Genomic DNA, 23,213 nt, shown 5'->3' on the forward strand with positions numbered 1-23,213 from the left:
TCGGAGCATATGTGTACCCACCTTTAGACTCCTAGACAGAAAACGATAAAAGCATTTATTAACACATAACAACGCAAGGTATATGCATCTCAGTCCGTCGATTTTTGTTTTGCTTATGTATGCCCGGTTCATTTCTTATAACATAAACTCGATAAAAATACACTGATCATTATAAGGCGGTGCATTTGTGTCAGTTTTTAATAACGTGAACAATTTTTTGTGGTTGAATTAAAAATAAAAGCTCATTTCTTTAAAAAGATAAAATAAAAAATATACTCGTATGGAAAATAAAAAATAATATAATAAAAATAATTCCTAAAATAGGAAATAATTCTTTATGTTCTACAGAAATGATTCAAATTTTTGACTTTCTACGGCTGAACAGTATCCCAATATGTCATAAAAACTTCTGCGGACAGATGTAAGAGTTTCTGCTGTGCGGAATTGAAAACTTCTCTCATTCGGTTTCTTAATTCATCCAAACTTTGGGCTCTAGCCTCAGGATGATCGTAGATGATACTTTTTAAATGTCCCCAAAAAATGAAGTCCATGGGTGTAAGATCTGGAGATTACGCAGGCCACTTAATATCGCCGGTTCCACTGATAACTCGATTCGGGAAAGTATTGTTTATTTACTCCCTAATTATTCGAGTTGATGACATAAAAACAAAACAGTTAATGTGGTACGGCCTTGTACAGAGAATGCCAGATGACATGATTCCAAAACAGATTTTGACGTGGACACCACAAGGGAGAAGGAAAAGAGGAAGGCCGAGAAAAAGCTGGAGAGAGGGAATTGAAAAAGAACTAGAGGAAAGAGAAATCCCTCCAGGCCTATGGCTGAATAGAGAAGAATGGCGGTTAGGAGTCGGAAGGCGTCGGAGAACGCTGTAAACCGATAGTAGTAGTAGTATTATTCGAGTGTTGTGAACTGAACAGCCGTCTTGATGGAACCAAACATTCTCCAGGTTTACATCAGGAAGATTGAGAATAGCGGGAAGAACATGATTCTGTAACAAATCGAGGTATACTCTACTATTCAAGTTGCCCGCAATAAAAAATGAACCTATTATGTTATCTAATAAAATGGCAGTCCAGACGTTATCTTTTTGAGGACGTTGAGTTCTGTAAACAACACTTCTGTGCTGGTTTTCCCGCGCCCAATACCTCATAGTGGAAGGATTGTGTCTCCCTACTAACGACACAGAAGATTCATCGGTAAATAAAATGTTTTTAATAAAATTAAGTTCATCATTAGCCTTCATTATTAGAGTTTCACAAAACTCCATTCTTCGAAAGTAGTCGTTTGTATAAAACTGTTGCGTTTTCAATATTTAAAATTCTTGTAATCGTGCTTTTTCCATACTTTCGTTACAGTAACATTACTAACATATAACTCACAAATTTGTGTATCCCGGTATTCTCTTTCCTCAACTTTTGCTGGTGACACTTCTTGAGCGTGACAGTTTGTACAATTTTTGAGGCATTAACAACTCTTCTAACAAATTTTTCACAATATTATGAACTGACTGTACGCAAGGAATTGGTCTCAACTCAAAAAACAGAAAATAAATGAATATCTGTTGTCCAGAATTACCACCATAAAACCATTTTATTATTTGAACCTTTTCTGCGGACGTACAAACAGACATGTTGTTTACAAAAATAAATTTAAAATCTACGCTCTTATTGCTTTACACAACCACTGTATATTGACAAATTATTTGCGACGGGGCAACGGAGGTTCGTGGAAAGTCGACGGCGCGCAGTGTTGCCATTTATAGTGTGTATATCTAATTGAAAACTTAACGTACTGTATTTATATTTAAATATAAACATTTTATCTGTGAAGAGATAAAAACCTTCAAAATGGCGTATTCTAAATTTTTTTAAATTCATTTGCTGCTCCAAAAAACAGCAAAGTAAGGCACGTTCCATCGTTAATTGTTCATTTTTATTACTTTTGTAAAAATTCATTTGCACTTTTGTGATTACTCTCAGAAGGGTTACAGTGCATAACAAACCCCCAAAATTTTAGCTGGATTCATTAATTTGAATAAAAGTTATTCGAATTGTTTATTCCAGAAGTCATTTTTTTTGTAATAACATAACTTATAGAGCAATGAAGTTACGGTAATACTACACGTACCGTATGAAAGATGAAGACTTCTACTTTTAATATACACCAAAAGAAGTTAAAAACATTATTTTTATAACCAAAAATCGTTTTGAAAAGGTATATAAAAAAAATTCTAGATGGCGGCGATACTGGAAACGATGACGTCATACCAACTTGAGTTATCTTGTAAAACTTGCAGAATATAATGCCATTTCATCATTCTTTCCACTCGTCCCTATCCATCGCCTTTCTCCGACAAGCACGAATTCCCATATTTCTCATGTCTTCATCGATGTTATCAAGGAACCTTGTTATGGGTCTTCCTCTCCTTCTCTGACCAATGGGTCTATCAAGGAGCGTTTTTCTAGCTGGGTCATTTTGTTCCATTTGCAATACATGTCCTATCCACCTCAGACGTCCTATCTTGATAGGTTTTACGATATCAGATTCCAGGTATATTCTATAAAGTTCGAAGTTGTATCGTCTTCTCCACACTCCGTTTTCATTCACTGCTCCAGAGATTCACCTTACTACTTTTCTTTCGAAACATCCTAACATGTTTTCATTATTTTTTGTTAGAGTCCAGGTCTCTGAATCATATGTTAGGACTGGGCGTATTATTGTTTTGTAGAGTTTTATTTTTGTATTGTAAAACAAGAAAATTGGAATATCTCGGACATATTACATGTGGAGATAAATACTCCTTGCTCCAACTGATGTTGCAGGGAAAGATCCAAGGAAAGAGAAGCATAGGGTGGCGTAGAATGTCATGGCTGCGCAAACTGAGAGAGTGGTAGTGAGAAGCCGTCTCAAAAGTCCGAATAGCTACGATGATTGCCGACCTCCGCCACGGAGATGGCACTTGAAGAAGAAGATTTTTGTATTTCTCAATATTATTGTGGATTTAAGGAGGATATTGAGCCCAAAATAGAGTGCAACAAATTTAAGTTTGGGAATGTGACGTAGTGTTTAACGCAGGTGGGCGGACTGTTTCTACCAATGGCGGGCGGAAACAGATAGATTTAAAAGAATTTTTCACAAGTATATCCAATTAAGTTAACAATGAATTTGTTAATTACCCCGAAGAAAGGGTTTCATTCAATAATACAAAAAAAATAAGTAGTTTATTTTAACTAATTAAGTAATATATTTATTTGTCTAAACAAGAAGTTAGTTAGTTATGATTCGTTACATGATTCTAAGATCTCTATTCCTGAATTTGAATCACAATCTTCATCCTCAGAAAAGCTTTCTTCGGATAAACCCGTATTAACAACAAATTGCATAAGTGGTCCAGCGTAGTGTCTAACGAATGTTCTTTTTCGACTTAAATGTTTTTATAATTTTGCGCGTGTTTACATATATTAATCCACTCCTCTAATAACACTTCTGGAAATTTAGTTTTTGCTATATTTTCAACATCATTTATATTAAATGTTGTATTATGAGTTGTCACTCTACCTTTGATCAAAGCTCATATTTTTTCGATAGTGTTTAACTCCGGATGATAGGGAGGCAAGTGAAGACCTTGATGTCCATGATGTTCAAGCTCAAAATGTAATGCATATACAGATGACAAAAATGTCCTAAAATTATCGTAAAAATTATTTTAGAGGATTTTTAATTAAAAGAGAATTAAAATAAAAATAATCATTGTATATTTTTGTTGAACGACCTTTAACTCGTTATTAGTTTCGTAAACAGTCGTTAATAAGCTTTTTATGAAATTTTTGTCAAAAATAGAATTTGATTTATTATGAAACTTTAAAAGTAATTATTGCTTACATTACTGTCATTGTTATAACAATTGACTTTTTAATTATAAACATGCACCTGATTTAAAAATTCACACGCATATTAACGCACACAGCGTTAGGTACAAATCCAGTCTCTCCTCCAGCCTGAACAATAATCAGCTTTTTGCCCTTAGAAATCGGTTTATTTAAAGTTTTTCCACTTTGATCTGCACAGTGATATGGTGCAGTATGGCTGATGTGTACCTATATGTCTTTCATTGGTATAAATTATGGTTCTACCCTCAGATCAAACTGAATTAGCTGCTTTAAATATTGTATTCGTTTTGAACGAATATCATAACTTTTCATTGGGACACTACTATTGTCTTCGGATTTTCGCATGGTCTTTGGATTTTCGCCACCTGCAGTTTGTTCGAGATGATTTGAAGAGTATCTATTCAAAAGTATGATTGTTTTATTTGTTCCTATCTTTTTAGGAGCCATATTGTTATGTAACTATTATTAATAACTAAAATAAACACAGTATAGATTCCCTAAATGACTTAATAATACACTAATTACTACTACCAATATTCTAAGCAGTAATATAAAAAAAATTAATAAAATATCCAACACGATCAAATTAACATGTCAAACACTCTCTGCGATACGTACTTCTCAAACTACGATACTGGCAAGCAGTACACTGGTCGTTTCCATGGTTAACACTAGTAAACACGATTCACTGCGCATCGTCGAAGTATGAGGCATATTCCCAAACTTAAAGTTTGTTGCAGTATAGCTTCTGTTGGCTGTGCAAATTCTGCAGTTTATCTCTGCGGTAGTATTATTTTCAGGTATACAAATTCGTTCAGGATTTGTGGTTGCGTGCTTATTTTCATATACTTCGTTTTGTTGGTCTTTATTATTAAACCTAATTTTGTAGCTGATTCGTTTAATGCTACATACACCTCTCGTACAGCGTTTTCCGTTCTCCCAACAATATTGATATCACCAGCAAATGCCAGGATTTGCACTGATTTATTATATATTGAACCAGTGGTTGTGATTTGTGACATACGTGTTACTATTTCCAGAGCCAGATTAAACAGTATACAGGGGAGAGGGTCTCCCTGGTGCAGCCCATTATTTGTTTTAAAAGGTTCAGACAGTTACCCTGAATTCGTACTCTGCATTCAACTTTTTCAAGAGTTAGTTTTGTTAAATTTACCAACTGATTTGGTATTCCTAACTCTTTCATTGCTTTGAACATTTCTCTTCTAATGACAGAGTCGTAGGCTGCTTTATAGTCTATAAATATGTGATGAGTATCAATGCCATATTCCAGTGTTTTTTCCAAAATTTGTTTCAGGGTTGCAATCTGATTTACCACCTCTGAATCCAGCCTGGTATTTTCCTACTATCCGTTCTGCATATGGTATCATACGGTGACATAGTACTGTGGAAAATATTTTATACGCTGCATTTAGAAGCGTAATTCCTCTGTGGTTAGAGCATTCAAAGATATCTCCTTTTTTGTGTAAGGTGCAAAGTATTCCAATATTCCAATCGTTGGAGAGGAATATCTGTGTCCATATTTCTTTTATAAGCTGCTGTAATGCCATAATGGTATCATGGCCATCTTCTTTATATGGGAGATTATCTATTCCGGGTGATTTGTTTCTGGCATATAATGCAATTTAGTATCCCAAAATTTCATAATTTTAAGTATATTCCTTTCAAAGATAAAGCCTTGTTGTCAGACTTTAGTTGAATAAACAAGGCTCACGGAAAAATAGTTGTGTTTTTTTAAAAAACGAATTTATGAAAAACACATGTAATTTTTGCCTTAATGTTCTCTATATTTAATTATACTAAACTCACTTTTTTTGTTTTAGGTAAGTTCAGTTATCATCTACATTTAATCCGGTAAGTAAAAGAGATGTCAAGTAAACAGATTCGCTTTTAAAACTTTTATTACTACTATTTATAAAATAATCTAATTTATAAAAAAAGTGTATTTTATTTAGTTGTTTTCATCTGCCTTCAGCTGTGCTTAAATCTGACACAAATTATTTCAGCTTTATTTTATATTCGTTTTATCTACAATTTATAAACTTACATTGATATCCTTGTCTTTTTCAGAAATTGCCGTCTTTTGCGTGAAATTTTTGTCGATCATGTAATTATTGTGTCCTATGTCCAGCCAACATGATAATTTCACTTTTATTTCTTCTGGTCACTCAGTGATACATCATCATTATAACTGGTGCTACTATCTTCAAGCCAAATCTCGACTTTCCCAAGTCTTCTTCGCCATTCTGCCCTATCTATTGGCAGCCTTTTTTTAATTTACTGTATCACTTTTCGTAGCATCTTCATCTATCCTGTCATCTAACTGTTGGCTCACCTATGTGCTGGTGATGGTGATGTAGGGGAGGGGGTATGATGGGTTAGCTAAGGAAAACAAAAATACAGCATAATTACCATGTTTATTACTCTTATTAATTTATGGCGCGTTATGTCATTAATCTAACTGATTTGATATAATCTTTGGAAAATCAACCTATCACATTTTTTAACAATTAGCCATTACTAAGAACATTATGAATAACCATCTTGCCCCATACTATGGGATATGATGGAGTAATGGAATTGGGGCATGATGGTAATACTTATTATTCTCACAAAACAAACAAATGTGTATTTCCTCCAGATTTTCATTGTCCACACCAGCACAAGCATTGTGAGCCCAACGTCCACAGATCTGGTAGCCTACCCAGGGTTTTCGATGTAAAGAAATTGTGGTTCACATCATTACAATATAAGCAAATGGCATCTTCATCATTACTCTTTTGCGTTTTGGTTTTTTGTTTATTTTTAGCATTCCTTTTGAGATTAAGATCATTAGTATTAAATGTTTCCCGGGCTTTTTCAAATCTTATACCTCTTTTTTATAAGGACTTAAGGTAATAATGGCTGTTTTCAAAGCTAGACGTCAGATCACGGTACGCTGCACGAATAGGAGGTTTGAGTGAATAACAACATCCAGGTTCAGGTTCGAGGACGATCGAAAATATCTACCAAAACAACACAATAAATGTAAACGTAGAAGAACTAACTGATCCTATTGAAGCTGGTAATGGGATAAGACAGGGGGATTCCCTAAGTCCTATATTGTTCATCCTTATTATAGATGTATTAATAAAAAAATAAAAACTAAAAAAGGATACCAAATGGGAGAAAAACAACTTAAATAATCTGCTATGCAGACGTCGCAATACTACTCTTAAGTGAATATGATTTACAACGTATGCTGCACCAATTTAATATAATTGCCAGAAAATTTAACATGCTAATTTCCCAAAAAAAAGACAAAATGCATGGTTATCACAGCAAATCTACTAAGATGTTAATTTAGAGCTAAAAAGTCAGATAATAACAGGTGAGGGAGATTAAATATCTAGGCGTCATCATTATCTAGCTACGGAAAGCTTGAACCAAAGGTGGAAGATCAAGTGAATAGAGCAAACAGAGCCGCAGGTTGCCTGAATGAAAGAATATGCAGAAATAAAAATATCGGGAAAAAAATGAAAGGCAGAATTTACAAAACAATCATCAGACCAATAATAACATATGCGACGGAAACTCAAACTGACACAGAGATGATAAAAAGGATGTTAGAAACAGCAGAGGTGAAAACACTTAGAAACATTGGTGGTAAAACACTATGGGACGGAGCTAGAAGAACCACGTAGATGCAAGGTGTAGAACAACAAGCACTAGGTAAGAAATACAAGAGTAAAATGGAACGATCATATAAGCTGAATGACAACAAATAGAATAGTAAAGACGGCAAGAGACGGTTTCCCAATAGGAAGACGATCAGTAGGAAGACCACGAAAGTAATGGAACGACTGGAGGCAAATTGAAAAATAGACATTCATGTCTACATAAAAAGAAGAAGAAGAACTTACTGTTAAGATCCTCTCGTTAATATAGATGTAACCATTATTCAATTTTTTCCACCTTTTGTCAATCAATGTTGCTACCACTTATTTAGCTCTAGAAGATTGTGGTATTCCACTTCAAATTAGTAAATTATTATCCACTTCCTCTGAACACTTTACTGTACTATTTTTTTTTTTCGTTTTCGTAAGAGCAATTATTTTTATATTTTTTTCTATTATTATCATTTTTATGTCGTTCAACTTACGTTCATTCAACTATCTCAGATATCCATTTTCGTTTAACTTTTCCATTGCAATGTTTGTCATTCTTAGATCAGTCCTTTCCGATGCATTTGTTGAGCAAACGACTAACTATAATTTAACCACCGACTGAAGTTACCAACACCAGATCGGTTAGATTGTTTATTGACCTCTTCTGATTTGGATCCAATATTTTTGAGATACCAATGGCACCTCGAGTAAGATGTCTTTTTTCATTATTGACCATTGGTCAACCATCGGTCTTGGTCTAGCGGAAGCTCTGGTCCTATTGACTCTATGTTACGCAATACTAGACCCTGCTGGTGAAAACACGTTTCAATTTCCAATCTGGAAAGCGTTTTCAAAAACTTCCTGAAATAAAAATTGTAAATAATCGATATAGCCATATCCGAATTTTAGCACATTTGAGTCTTGATATGCCCAATGATATTCTGTTGACAGAAGCATGTATCTTTCCTTGGATTTCCACAGTCCCCTAACGCTAGGCGCACACACATCGAATTTGGACGTTCGATAAAAGTTCGATCGAACAAATTCCTTTGGTGGCGCGAAGAAACAATGTGAGCGTGCACACACATCGATCGCCAACCGGCACGGCATCGATGTCGTGTGGCGATCGATGAATGTCACTGTATGGACGGCTGCCGTGGTCGTTGCACTCGTTGCCATCGTTCCAAGTCGTATAGTACCAAATGAACGCGCGCACACACATCGATCTTTGTCGACCGACCAGAGGACCAGTTGCGTTTTTTGGACTCTCCTCAACGTACGTAGCTCTGTGTTGCTATGCAGTCCTGAGTTGTTCGTTGTGATTTTGTGTACTCCACCTAACAAACCTTTGTGGATTAACAAACGTCATTGAATAAATGTCGTGTAGTGTACGTGCAAAGCATCATCGATAAAAGTTCGATCGAACTTTTATCGACCATCCAAATTCGATGTGTGTGCGCCTAGCCTAACTTTGTAATTATTTTTAACATAATAATTAACTTTACCCTAACTAATTAACCCTAACATATTTTAAATTACGAAGTACATATGTTATAAATGCCAATTTTCTGAAAAACAATAAAAAAATGTTTAAATTATTCTTTTTTTTGTATCATGCGCCAAACGTATAAACCAGCAACCTCAGATTCACGTTCAAGGTGTTTCGATTACACGACATTGTTATTTTCGTGTAGCGAATTTTTTTGGATGTCCCCGTTCATTTCGCTAAGTTTTTTTGTAAGTAGTGTTATTGAGAAATACAAAACATATGTAAATTAGGTATAACGACAGTAAATAAACTAAATATTTATGAAACCGTACAACCTTCACGATACTCCGATAGAAATATAATTAGTGATGTTTGAACTTAGATATTCATTCAGAAATATTACGGTTTCTCCTACTTGTTTTCAACCAACATTACTATCATTTGTTTTTTATATATTTTTTTACGTGTACGTCATATTAGTTATTCCGCTGAAATTGTCATTTTATGATCCTTACCTTGTTTTCTTATTTCTTATGTACTTACCGAAAAAGTGTAGGTAAATGTTTGGTGATATTCAAATAAAAAAAAAACAAATAATACTACTTTAGTTTAAGGTTAAAAATATTTTACAAATTAAAAACAATAAATTGACAAATTCGATACTTTCATTCAATTTTTTAATATTACTACATATTGACCTTTTGAATTCAGTCATTGCCCTTCTCTTTATTCATTATGCGACCGACTTCCATAATTACTTTTGTCCGTATGTTTTTATGTTGAGCCATACTAATTAATTCCCATTATGTACATCTTCTTTATTTACTATACGCTATGTAGCGTGTATGCGTTCATGACACTTGTCAAATACAGTGATCCGTCTTTCGCTCTTCTGATTATTGTCCTAATATCAAGTATGTCACACTCTTATCTCTCTAAATTATGAATGTTGTTTACGACCAGGTCTTCTTTGACCGTGAATTGTGCCTATTAAAATTATTTTTAATAGCCTATATTTGTCACTTTAGAGAAGAGGGCTTAAGTATGACACCTTTTTTCTGTTTAACGAGACCTATAATAGTAGTCCTTTCGATATTAAGCCGGGTACAAACATATGCTCCAAATGCCGTGTCGGACCACGTCGCGTTCGCAAGTTTGGACGGTTTCATGTAACCGCGTGCCGTACTTCGATGCGTTAAAGCCACGTGCGAAGACTGCTTTTTTTGATTGAGGCTGATTTTACTGCTCTGTTGTGTCAATCAGCGCTGCTTAACAAGTTTTCGATTTATTTTATTGAAATAGAACCTACGAAATATAATAGATATATCGTATTCATACAGTGAATTTATTAACAAACATATTTTAATGACCTTTGTTTAATTTTTTGTGACGTGTAATGTAGGTTTACCAAATAATCAAAGTTATGCCTCTGCAAGAACAGATTGTTATTAGAAAAATAAAGCTCCATCCACACATATCATTAAGAAATGATTCATGTTATATAAACACTGTTATGGACAAAGAAATATGTACTGCTGCGGCGATATTTGTGAAGATCGTATTACCATTAAATTCATACTTGTCATAATATATTACATTTTTGTTGATATCTAAAAACTATATGATTTGGTATTTAATATCTTAGTGGGAATTACATTTAGGTAAATGGTCAATCGCCAAAAATGTTATGTAAAACATGCCAACAGTTTTTGTAATCGTAAGTAACTTATTGTTGTTATATGATAAACTATCTTTTTTCACTCTCTCCGGTCCTGAATCTTTCCTCCCCAGTTTGCAATTTCCATCTTTGATATATCCCCTAATAGTAGGTATTTCTATCTTATTTTTAGTTTTCCTCTTGGTCTGTTTATTACTGGTATCCAGTTTGTTATCTTTCAAATAACTGCATCTTCTTCTCTTTTTTGTATGTGGCCAAACCATCTCAGTCGTTGTGCTTAATAAAATTTACTATGTCTTCCCCTTCGGTTATATTTCTTATTTCATGGTTGATTAGTCTTCTGTATTCTTTTTGTTTTGTATTTATTGGGCCGTGTATTCTTCACATTATTTTTCTTTCACTTATTCTTAGTTTTTCTTTATTTTTCGTAAAACGCATTACATCCGCTCCGTATGCTATCACCGGGGTTCACGGGTGAACCCCGGCAAAACTGAGCTACCTTACCGGAGATTGGCTAAACAATAAATACATCCATACGGAAGTAAAGTTTAAAATATATAAAACATCATACGACCAATAGCATCAGATGGCACAGAAACGTGGACCATGACACAAAAAAACAATAAACTAAATATATTAATACTTTTGGAAGAAAGTTATTGAGAAGAATATTGGGGCTTATCTACATCATTGGTATGTGAAGAATAAGGTTCAACCACGAGTCATTAATTTTTAAAAGAATCCTCTATAACAAATTGTGTAAAAATACAAAGATTGCACTGTGCACCTTACAACACTATATAATAATAGAACACCTAGTAGAACACTTAGTGGAAATATGGTGGGACGTCAACCATGAAGAAATTCGTGTACCTCTGACAAATACATGCTGGTGGGACCCAGGCCTATCTGGTCTTTCGGCATACGACCTTTAGCTAGCCACTAACCCCTACACCTACAAGTCCGACACCATTTGAGGGTGACGCATTGCAAGGAGCATCGCGTGGCTCCACCCTCCCCGTAGTACATTTGTTGCAGTACGAACACCCGTCCGTCGAGCCAGACGTAGGGGACGTCGGCCAGTAGAAAAACCAAGGAAGCGCTGGATAGACGAACTAAGAACCGACGCTAAAGAGGTAATGAGGGCGGATAACTCGAGGAGAGTAGCCAAGGAAAAGGATGCTTGGAGGCGGATGCTGAGAGAGGACAGGGCCTGACGTGGGCTGCAGCGTCATAGGAGAGAGATTATATTATATAGAGAGTTATAGTATAAATTATAGTAAACTAAATGATAATATTAACTATATTTAAAATGTCAGTAAAATAAATTTTATTGTGTGTAATCAATTATATATAAATATTATATTCATTCATTTGCTTTTAACAGAACAAAATCAAACATTCTTAAAGAACATAAAATAAATCGAATTAAATAATTTACTTTTTAAGTGATTGGAATTGAATTTTAAATTTTAAAAATTGTTTGATGCCCACTGATCATCGCCTAATTAATAACTGGTCTTCTTATATGACTTGTACATTGAAGCGTTGCGATGGTTGTCGGTAACTGCCTTCGCAACAAAGGAAACGCGAACGTCACGTACGCCTGAACTCAAGTCTGGACTAGTTTGCGAACTTTTCGACGTTACATCCATTCTCGTCTGTTAGTTTGAATTTTTTGCCGTTGTTTACATCCAGATGGAATGGACCGAGGAGAATAGTTTAATGCTAATCGAAAATTATCGGGAAAACGAGATGTTATAGTATACGAAAAATCCCAGATATTATAGAATAAAAAAAAACGATGCAAACGATTCTTCCAGAATTATTGTACTTATAGATAGTTTCGATATTTTGAAAAAGTATTGTAAACTGGTGAAAGAATCTCCAGTCGCCAAAAAACGGATCGTGACTGCTAATTGCTCTTAACACGTTCAAGTCCGACAACGCAACTGTCGCGTTCAGTGAATATAGCCTCAGAGGCCACCAACGCGAGTCGCGCGGTCTTTGACTATATGACAATATATGAACGTTATCTCAGCGGATTTTTCACGAATTACAACAAATATCTGCTGGCCGCTTGGAAACACTGGCATATACTGGAGTTTGTGTTTGGTTTTCGAATTTTGATGTTAAACTGTATTCTGAGTATATGACAATGTATGAATGTTATCTTGGCGGATTTTTCACAAATTATAACAAATATCTTCTGTCCCATTGATAAATTGGATGATAAAATATGAAACCCTCAATTTCATTGCTTACTTTTCAAATATTCAAGCAAGACGTGCTCGAAAACGACAAAATTAGCTGTAATAAAAGGTTGTAAAGTAATAAAAGTAAAAGCATCGGTAAGCTTTGAAAGAATCACCAGATGTATTTAGATTATATTGCATTTCCAATAATTTGTTGTATTATCATAATCCAATCCCGTCGGTTTATTTTGCTATGCATTCAGTAATATTTTCTACGCCTTTGGTGTTCAGTAAAATGAGTGATGAATATTGCCAACCTTCGACTTCTAAACGAGGTAGGTGGAAAACTTCTCAGCCAATCTTAGATGATGAATTATTACACCTATTAGAAGATTCACATGACGATAGTAACGCAAGTGATGAAGATTTATATTGTGATGAAGATGATCGGACAGACGATCTAGATTTACAAGAAGAATCTGAAGATGATAATGGTGTTGATGAGTCTCAAAATATTATTCAATGGTCTTCAGAGGTTCAACATCCTACAGTGCTACCATTTACAGCAATACCAGGATTGACAATTAATGTGGGTGGCAGCAATCCTATTGATTACTTCAATTTATTGGCATGTGAATTATTCTATGATCTGATTATTCAAAATAGCAATTTATATGCCGCTGATATTCTTTCTCTAAGTATATCTGAGAAAAGTAGAATTGCAGCTTGGAAGGATATAACTGTAGAAGAATTTAAAATTTTTCTTGGTTTGTTGTTTCACATGGGAACCATAAAAATTAATCGTATGAATGATTATTGGAAGAAAAATCATTTATTTGGTATTCCAGTGTTTGGACAATACATGAGCCGAAATCGCTTTATGTTAATTTTGCGTGCCTTACATTTTAACAATAATAGTGACAATAACCAGTCCAGACTTGCCAAGATATGTCCATTCTTAGATTTTTTTAATAATAAAATGGAGAATCTTTATTATCCAGAAGGACGAATCTATGATTTTATGGAGAGGAAGACTTAGTTTTCGTCAAATTCTCAAGGGCAAACGACACAAATATGGTGTCACACTGTATACTTTGGCAGAATGTACTGGGATGATTCAACGCATATTAGTTTATAGTGGAGCTAGTGACCCCGTAGTTGGAGGACGTAATCATACGGAAAAAGTAGTGCTAAATTTGATGGATTCGAAACTAAATGTTGGTCACTCCTTATATATGGATAATTTTTATAATAGTGTTCCATTGTGTAAAAAACTACTTTCGGTTAAAACTTATCTTACATGAACATTGAGAACAGGAAGAGCGGAAAATCCACACGAAGTTTCTCGAAAATTAAAACAAAATGAACTGGTGAGTGCTTACAATAATAAAGGGATATGTGTGTGTAAATGGAAAGATCAGCGAGATATTTTAATGATCTCTTCCGAATTTGGTCATGAAATGGTTCCAACAATATCTAGGAAAGGCATTGATAAAGAAAAGCCCCGTTTAGTCGCTGAATATAACAAAATAAAGGTGGTATTGACTTAGGCGACCAGATGTTAAATTATTATAGTTGCGAACACAAAACTATGAGGTGGTACAAAAAAATAGGCATACATATTTTTCAAATTATGCTAATCAACGCATACTATTTCTATAATAATTCTAATACAAAAATGTCATTGTACGAATTTCGATTGTCGGTGATTGATAGTCTTTTGGGACCAAACCCAAAAATCCCTTAAGTCAAGAAAAATTTGACGTTTCAGCTAAATCAGCTAATGGTATTACAAAACGACGACGGTGTAAATATTGCTGGCAAATTAAAAAAGAAAGAAAGGACTCATTGTTTTATTGTGCGGAGTGCCTAAATTGTGCTTAGAAAATAGTTTTAGTTTTCATGAAGAAATTAAAAATTAGATAATTAATTTGTTTTCTTGATGTTGTTGCCATTTAATAATTAATTACTATGTTAGTTATCCAGGTTCATAATTATATCTTTTCTCAATCAGATTATTATTTTTTTAAGTTCAACCGACACATTTTCTGCCCTGTGGCCACCAACGCGACTCACGCGGTGAGTTTTTTTTTGTGACCAAATTAATTTTTTTTGTCCCCATATTTATTATAAATGGCTTTTTAAAGTGTACCTTAAAAATTAATTAGTTGACACAAATACATCTCAGTGGCCCACTGTTTTCCCTTAAAAAAAGAGACGGAGCTGAACGTGTAAACAAAGATAGCTTTTCTCCATGTTGTATCTTTTCGACCTACTTTTAGACCAACTAAAGTGATCAAAAATTCGAACTCGGTAGGCGACATCCTTGTGAAATTTTTATATAATCCACTAATCGATTAAAATTTCAAATCCAAGAGTAAGTCATTGCCACGATATATCACCCTCTTTTTATATGTTTTTGTTTGCCACCATCTCCTTTCACGAGTATTTTTCGTTTTATTAATTGAATAATGTATAAGAATATAAGCTGCTGCAGCAACGTTCATATTGCAGTTGCGGCTTTAATGCAATTGGTAATGGAACACCAAAATATAGGTAAAACGTACAAAGCGGCGATCAGTTCATGTACCAGCGTCGCGAACAGCCTATTGATTTGAGTCGGCATTCGGAGGATGTCGGTACCCAGCTTTATCTCTTCTCATTTGTAATGTAGCCCATGTTTTCAACCATGGAACTCTGAACAACCTTCTAAGACACTACATTTCAAGAGCTTTCACACGATCCTTACTTAGAGATCTTACTTTAAGTAATTAGTAAAAAAAATGTCTATTTTTTGCTTTTTTTGCAATCCTCTGATTCTCTTGCTTGTGATAATTCTCTTTGCAGTCTTAAAATTCCTGCTTCTACTTCACCGGTACTGGATCGTTGATAGCCGATATATTGTTCGCCGCATATTCTTTTATTTTGTGTCAAATTTCTTTTCCAACTTTCTGTGCTGCACCTTTTTTTTTCTTTTTTATTAATAGGAGACTTGGTCACTGCATTGTCATTTTCATTTTCTTCGAAGTCACGTTGTTCCTCAGTATCTTCTTTTTCATTTAGGTCATCTTGACAGTTTATTTTACCTTAGCATTCGTCTAGTGTCTTCTTCACGTGCCATCTCCGCGACGGAGGTTGGCAATCATCATGGCTATTCTGATCTTAGATGCTGCTGCTCTGAATAGTTCAATTGATGTGCATCCGTACCATTCCCTCAAGTTACGCAACCATGAGATTCTTCTTCTTCCTACACTTCTCTTGCCCTGGATTTTCCCTTGTATAATCAATTGAAGTAGGTTGTATCTCTCATTACGCATAACATGCCCCAGGTATTGCAGCTTTCGTGTCTTGATGGTTTCCAATACTTCCATTCTTTTGTTGATTCTTCTCATGACTTCGTTGTTTGTTACATGCTCGGTCCATGATATCTTCAGGATTCTTCTATACACCCACATTTCAAATGCTTCCAACTTTTTAGCAGTCGACGCGTTAAGTGTCCATGCTTCTATCCCATAAAGCAGAGTCGAGAAAATATAGCACCTTGCCAGCCTAACTCTCAAGTCCAATTTTAGTTCTCTTGCACAAAGTACCTTTCTCATTTTATTGAAGTTTGTACGTGCTTTCTCTATTCGAACTTTGATTTCTTTGGAGTAATCGTTTGTGTGATTAATTATTGTGCCAAGATAGTGGTAGTTTTCAACTTGTTCTAAAGCACTACCGTTAATTGTCAGGCTTTCACCATTATTTTGGGTTTTTGATATCCTCATAAATTTGGTTTTCTTGGTGTTTATTGATAATCCATATTCCTCTCCATACTCAACTATCTTGTTCATTAGCTTTTGGAGGTCTCGGAGGTTGTCTGTTATTATGATAGTATCGTCCGCATATCTAATGTTGTTAATTGGTGTTCCATTGACCTTGATTCCTGCTGTTTCTCCCTCAAGAGCTCTTTTCATAATTTCTTCAGAGTATGCATTGAATAGTAGTGGTGACAATACACACCCCTGTCGCACTCCTCTTTTAACTTCGAACTCTTCTGATGTGTGTTCATTAATGCGTACGTGTGCCTGCTGTTTATAATATAGATTTGTTATAATTCGAAGGTCATTGTGTTGTATTTGTTTTGCTTTGAGGATGTCCATTAGCTCTTTGTGGCGGACTTTGTCGAAAGCTTTGTTGTAGTCTATGAAACAGACGTACATATCTTGGTTCACATCCAAGCATCTCTGGATTAGTACGTTGAATGCAAATAGAGCTTCACGGGTACCTACGCCATTACGGAATCCAAATTGAGTTTCTTCAATATCCATATCAAGTGTTTTGTAGATGCGTTTATGAATGATCTTTAAAAACAATTTAAGTGTGTGAGACATCAGGCTTATGGTACGGTGGTCAGTGCATTCTCTAGCATTTTTCTTTTTTGGGAAACAAATGAATGTTGAGGTCAACCATTCGTTGGGTATGTCACCCGATTGATAAATTTTATTAAAAAGCTTTAAGAGGACATCAATGTACTCATTTTCTATTATTTTAAGGATATCAATAGGCAGTTGATCTGGCCCCGGGCTTTTTCCGTTTCTGGTGTTCTTTAGTGCATACATTATTTCTTCCTTTGTAATTTCTGCACTTGTTTCTCTGTCCTCGAAAGACAAGTCTTGTGGGTTTCCTCTTTCGTCGTCGAAGAGCTCTTCCATATACTCTTCCCATCGTTTTAGTTTTTCGTCAGTCGTTATCATAGTATTTCCATTTTTATCTAAAAGAGTTGTATTGTGGTTTCTTTTTTGCAGTCCTGCCATTTCTTTAACCTTTTTATGTATGTTGAATAGGTCGTATTTGTTCTGAAGATCCTCTATCTCTTTACATTTTTCCTCATAGTAAGTTTGTTTTGTCTCTCTTATCTTTTTTTTGATTTCGTTGTTAATGATTTTGTAATTGTGACTGTCTTTGTTCTTGGCTTGTCTTCGTTGTTCCATCATGCCGAGTATCTCGTCGGTCATCCAATTGTCTTTCTTTCGTGTCGGTTCTTTTAATATCTCTTTGCATGGAGCGAGGAGGCAGTTTTTTAGTGTTTCCCATTGTTCGTTTATCTCGTAAGGGTTAGTATCTAATTTATCAATGTTTTCGTATATTTTCTGTTGAAGTTTGATTTTTATATCAACTTCTTTCAGTTTTCTAACATCTAATTTTGGAGTTCTTTGTGATTTTCTTATACGTTTAAGCTTAAGCGTGACATTAGCGATTAGTGGGTTATGGTCTGATGCGACATCTGCTCCTGGATATGTTTTAACTGATTTGATGGTGTTACGATATCTCTCTTTAATCATTATATAGTCGATTTGGTTTCTTACAACTTTTTCCAGTTTATCTCCTGGTGAGCGCCATGTATATAACCGTCTCATTGGTAATTTAAAGAACGTGTTTGTGATTATTAGACTTTGTTCTTGGCAGAATTGTATTAGACGATTGCCTGTATCGTTACGTTCCCCTAGTCCTTGGTCTCCCGTTACTGTTCCAGCTCTTCCTTTGCCGACTTTTGCATTGAAATCGCCCATAACTACCGTGATTTCCCTGTTCTTTGTCATTTTCAGTGCATCTTCAATTTGTTGGTAGAATATTTCTACTTCATCTTCTGTTGCATCCGTCGTTGGCGCATATACCTGGATCAGATTTAGTTTTGTGTGTGATGTCCTTATTTGTAGTAGCATCACTCTTTCTGAGATTGGGACAAAGCCCTCTATTGACTTGTTGACCTCTGTATCGACAATAATTGCTACTCCACGTCTATGTTGGTTATCAGTGTTTCCCGAATAATATAAGGTACCGGTTTTTGTTGAAAGATATCCTGAGTTAGGCCACCATGTTTCGCTTACTCCTAATATATTTATATTCAGTCTTTCCATTTCCTGAAGGATGTTATGCATTTTACCAGGTTGATACATGCTTTTGACGTTCCACGTACCTATTTTTGTTTTTGATAATTTTAGTTTGTCTTGTTTCGAAGTTTGACAAGGGTTTCGCCGGTTAACGACCTGGGAGTTCTTGTCTGTTCCTCCCCTGCCGGATCTTGGGCTCCGATTCCCATGATCAGTTTCTTTTTTTCCTTTAGTACTCATTGCCATGATAATTGTACTAGAGATATCCAATTGGATCTTTAATGCAGTGGTTTCTCCTTGCCTTCTGCATCCTTATGCCGTTGACCAGTTACTTGATTCATTCGCCTTTGGTGCCAATTTCTTAGCACTAGGACAAAAAGAGTGCCCTTCCACTTACCAACTCATCCGCCCGAAGCCGTTGGCCAGTAAGTGTGGGATTGCTTATACCGGCAATCGCTCGGTGGAATTTTCGCCATATCTGGCTACCCTCACTTAGTTTAGCCTGCAGACCAATGCAGTTACCCGGGGTGTGGCACGTGGAGCCATAAGTGAGAGTTAGCTGTCTTATGAGGACCAGTTATCAAGAACCATCTCCCGTCTATGACGCTCGATGTGGTCGTTCCGATAAAAGGTGCTACCTCTATAACACAACTCTACACCCCGTCTAGTGTAAAGATCCATTAATTTCCAGTGAATAATTTCCTTATAAATTTTGGTCTTCTAAAACTTTTGTCTGTGGTTGGGCCTCGCTCGGAGTCTAAGGGCTAAGGGTAAAAATGGGATGCGCACCCGATGCTGGTTTGCTTGCTTGTGTTCTTGACGAGAGGTTGGTGTAGAGTCGCCGATCATACGAAACAAAATATGTATGTACGCGAATCCATTGGGGTGGTTCTTCTGTTCTTATGACCTCCGTGAATAGCAGTAAATTAAGCTTAAAGTGACATTTTAAACTTTCTACACAAAGAACGGGTACGTTTTCTTAAGAACTCTGAAGTGTTTGGGTTGATAAATATTTCCCAAAAACATGTTGTTTTTCAGACAAGTGAATTCTCAGAACTTGACAATAATTAATCAGCCAATTTGAGTGCGAGAATTTAAAAGATGAACTAAAGCCATATTATACTTAGCTAATATACTATGATTAAATAAAAGATTTAAAACTAAATAAGGTCATATTCTGAATATTAAAAATAAAATATTTAAATGAGTCTTGACACTTCTCCAAACAATACTGATAAAAAAAAACTTACAAGAAAAATAACACAGACTGGGAAACAGTTGATGAGAATATCCTAAGAGTAAATATTGAGATATATGGACATATTACCATAACAGCTGTTTATGCCCCTTCTGATGATAAAACCATCAAAGTCAAGGAAGATTTCTTTAGCAAAATCGAAGATATACTGAACAACGTAGGAAAAACAAAGAGCTGATTATGCTTGGGGCCTTTAATAGTAGAACGGGATGTTAGAAAATTGTAAAGTAGTAGGTCCTATTGGTGAAACCGCAACTAATGATAATGGCTACAAGCTTATACACTTATGTGAGAGCTATGATTTACAAATTAGCAATGGATTCTACGAACACAAGGACATACATTGTACTCCTGGATTAAATCCGCACGCAATCTTAAATCAGTAGGTGATCACATTATCAGTAAACAAAAGTCTTTATTGCACTGGAATGATGTACGAATTCTCCGAGGAATATCATGTGGATCCTATAACTACCTAGTAAGAGCTAAAATTGTGTCCTCATTTAAGACAATACACAGAGACTAAAACCTAAAAGAAAAAAGGATTTGTAAGTACTGGAAACAAAGTACAACTTCAATGTTTTAGAAAGGTACTAGCACAGTATAAAGAGGTTCAAGAGAGAACCTCTTTATACTGTGGTACTACTAGACAACCATACCAACGGTGGCTGCATGACAAACTAGAAAAAATAGAGGTTCAGAATTTTATGAAAAAAAAATATTGTACATACAGGACAGAACGTATTTTCTGTGTAGCTAAAACAGAATAACGGTTCCCTTCTCATTGCGTTTTAAGTACGGTATTGTGGCACCTAATCTTTCACGAATAATATGGAAACATATGGAATTATACAAAAGTTAGGGAATAAAAAATTTGTCAACGAATCTGTACTGATCAGATCAATTCAATGTCCAGAAACACTTAGGAAGATTACTTCAGAACTTTATATAACACAAAAGAAGATGCTAAAATGCCAGTAGGATTTGACCAATGCAAAATGTTTCAAATCTCACGATATTAAACAAGAACTAAAGAAATTAAAGAAAACAGAAAGTCCTCAGACCCAGGTAACATACATAACAAACTGTTAAAATATGGAGGACAAGAACTAACTGAACATCTCACAATACTCTTTTAACGAACTCTTTAAATTAAGGGTAGTCTAAAGGGCAAAAAAAACAAAACCGGAAAATTATAGAGGGACAATATTGCTCTCTACAACGATAAGGTTTTACGGAACAAGGAGGAAGTTTTAAGTAAGTAAGTAATTTTTTATTTGACAGCGTTTATTATGTTAAAAAGAATCTAAAAGAATGCATTATCTAGAAATAAACTGTAGACCAAGCGGTAATAATTCATAAGTAGCCATTTTAGCAGCTTTACTAATCTCTTGTGGAATCAATTCGGCGTCACTTTCACTACTGATTTCCATTTTTTGAAATAGAAAAGCGAAAACGCTTTCGAATTTTATATGACAAGCGATATCAAAATAAAAACACAGTTGATATTATTGTAAAGGCCACCTACGTAGATACTCAAAATCGTTCCAGAAGTGAAACAAATGGTCCTGAAAAGAGTTGCTTTCGGTACGATAATTGTAGAGTGGAACTTTCGATTTAATGAATCATACCGAAAGTAAATCATAGTTTTCGGGACGGCTTCAGAAAAAATAATTTAAGAGTTAAACACAAAAAATGCTGCAATTAATAAGAATAAATAACAAGATTACTAGAATATTTCTGTTTTATTCAGGTTGCGTCATTCCGATTTCGTTTAATTATGGGCAAATAATAGAAAAAGTTGCCTGTATGAACCTGGGAATCCAGCTACAGAAAAACTGGGGAAGCATGGCTTGCTATGTCCATGACTCACTAATAATCGCTGGAAGTTTATCGGTTCAGCCAGATTGCGAAACAATAGATACAGCGTGGTTATATTAATAGAACAAAAAAGAGTTGACATTTGCTAAAGATATTTTTTCGATTTACGATGTAAAATCGTAATTGATGGCAAAGTCATTGAACAAGTGTTGTAGTTCAAATATAACGAAATTGTATATTTCAGTTAGATGATTTACCGACTAATAAATCAGGGAAACATGTGGAAGTGATGACATAAAGGAAAATAACTACATCCTTTTTGGTATGACTATATAAAAATAATAGATCGAAGTATATTGGTGCGAGTAGACCACTGAGAGAACTTCCCAGATCGTAGATAAATACAGTGGGTGACCAAATTATTAGGAACAGTAAGATAATTTCTTAATTTTCTAGTTTAACTGAATTTTTTTAGCAAGTCGTTGGCTTTCAGGCTTGTATCTATTATTTCGCAAAAAAATTGTTACTTAAAATCACTAATTTCAATATTTAGTGATGCCACCCTTTGCTGCAATTACAGCTTCTACACGTCGGGGCATGCTCTGGATATAAACTTCTGCATTGTGTTTTAATTTTGGGTTATGATGCCATTCTTTTATAAGAGCTTCAATCAACTCATGCTTCGTTGTAATAACATCTTTGGCGATCTCCCGTTTGGTTAACTCCCACATACTCTCTATGGGGTTCATGTCAGGTGTGTTTCCCGTCCAGGGAGGAACTGCAATATTTTCTTTGGACAGAAATGCATTTACACTTCTAGCTTTGTGGCACGGTGCAGAACCGTGCATAAAATGTAATTTTTTTGACCAGAGAACCATTCTTTGAGTTGGGGAAGTAGCCGAGTATCAAGTATTCGCTTATACTGGTCCTGTCTCATTGTCTCTTCCACGATGTATAAGCGTCATATGCTCTTGGCCGAGATTACAGACCACACCATGACATTAACCGGATGTTTAACCCTATCCCCAATGCAATCTGGATGGAACTGCTATATTCGCTGTTCACGAACTCCATTCGTTAAAAAAGTTGTACTTACTTGACTCCAGTCTTCAACGGTCATACTTCGGTGATGCTTGGCCCATTGGAGTCTCTTTCTCTTCATGGTCTTCGTCGGACTCTTCTTCTGGAAACATTAATTCCTTCGGTATTTATCATCGTAGTCAGATGTGCCACACTCTTTTTATATGATTTTTGAGACAAATGTCCCTGATTTTACGGTCAGTACGAGAAGTAGTGATCCTTTTCCTGTCACATGACGTTAA

The 23,213-nt window shown here is 35.2% G+C and overlaps 1 protein-coding gene across 15 annotated transcripts in view; it reads left to right on the plus strand.

The window, feature by feature from the left end:
- The window catches only part of Pde11 (Phosphodiesterase 11), a 252,073-nt gene that overhangs the window by 118,731 nt on the left and 110,129 nt on the right, over positions 1–23,213 (plus strand). For 2 of the 15 annotated variants that reach the window (XM_072542051.1, XM_072542056.1), the window contains exon 3: positions 14,971–15,018. The exons of 12 other annotated variants lie outside the window; for them this stretch is intronic. In XM_072542051.1, coding sequence (XP_072398152.1) covers positions 14,971–15,018 — 48 coding nt within the window. Of the gene's footprint in view, positions 1–5,753; positions 5,785–14,970; positions 15,019–23,213 lie in introns of all 15 variants that reach the window. One more of the 15 variants, XM_072542071.1, reaches the window with a different exon arrangement.

Source organism: Diabrotica undecimpunctata, chromosome 1, assembly GCF_040954645.1.
Source record: "Diabrotica undecimpunctata isolate CICGRU chromosome 1, icDiaUnde3, whole genome shotgun sequence".
In the NCBI taxonomy this organism is placed as follows: domain Eukaryota; kingdom Metazoa; phylum Arthropoda; class Insecta; order Coleoptera; family Chrysomelidae; genus Diabrotica; species Diabrotica undecimpunctata.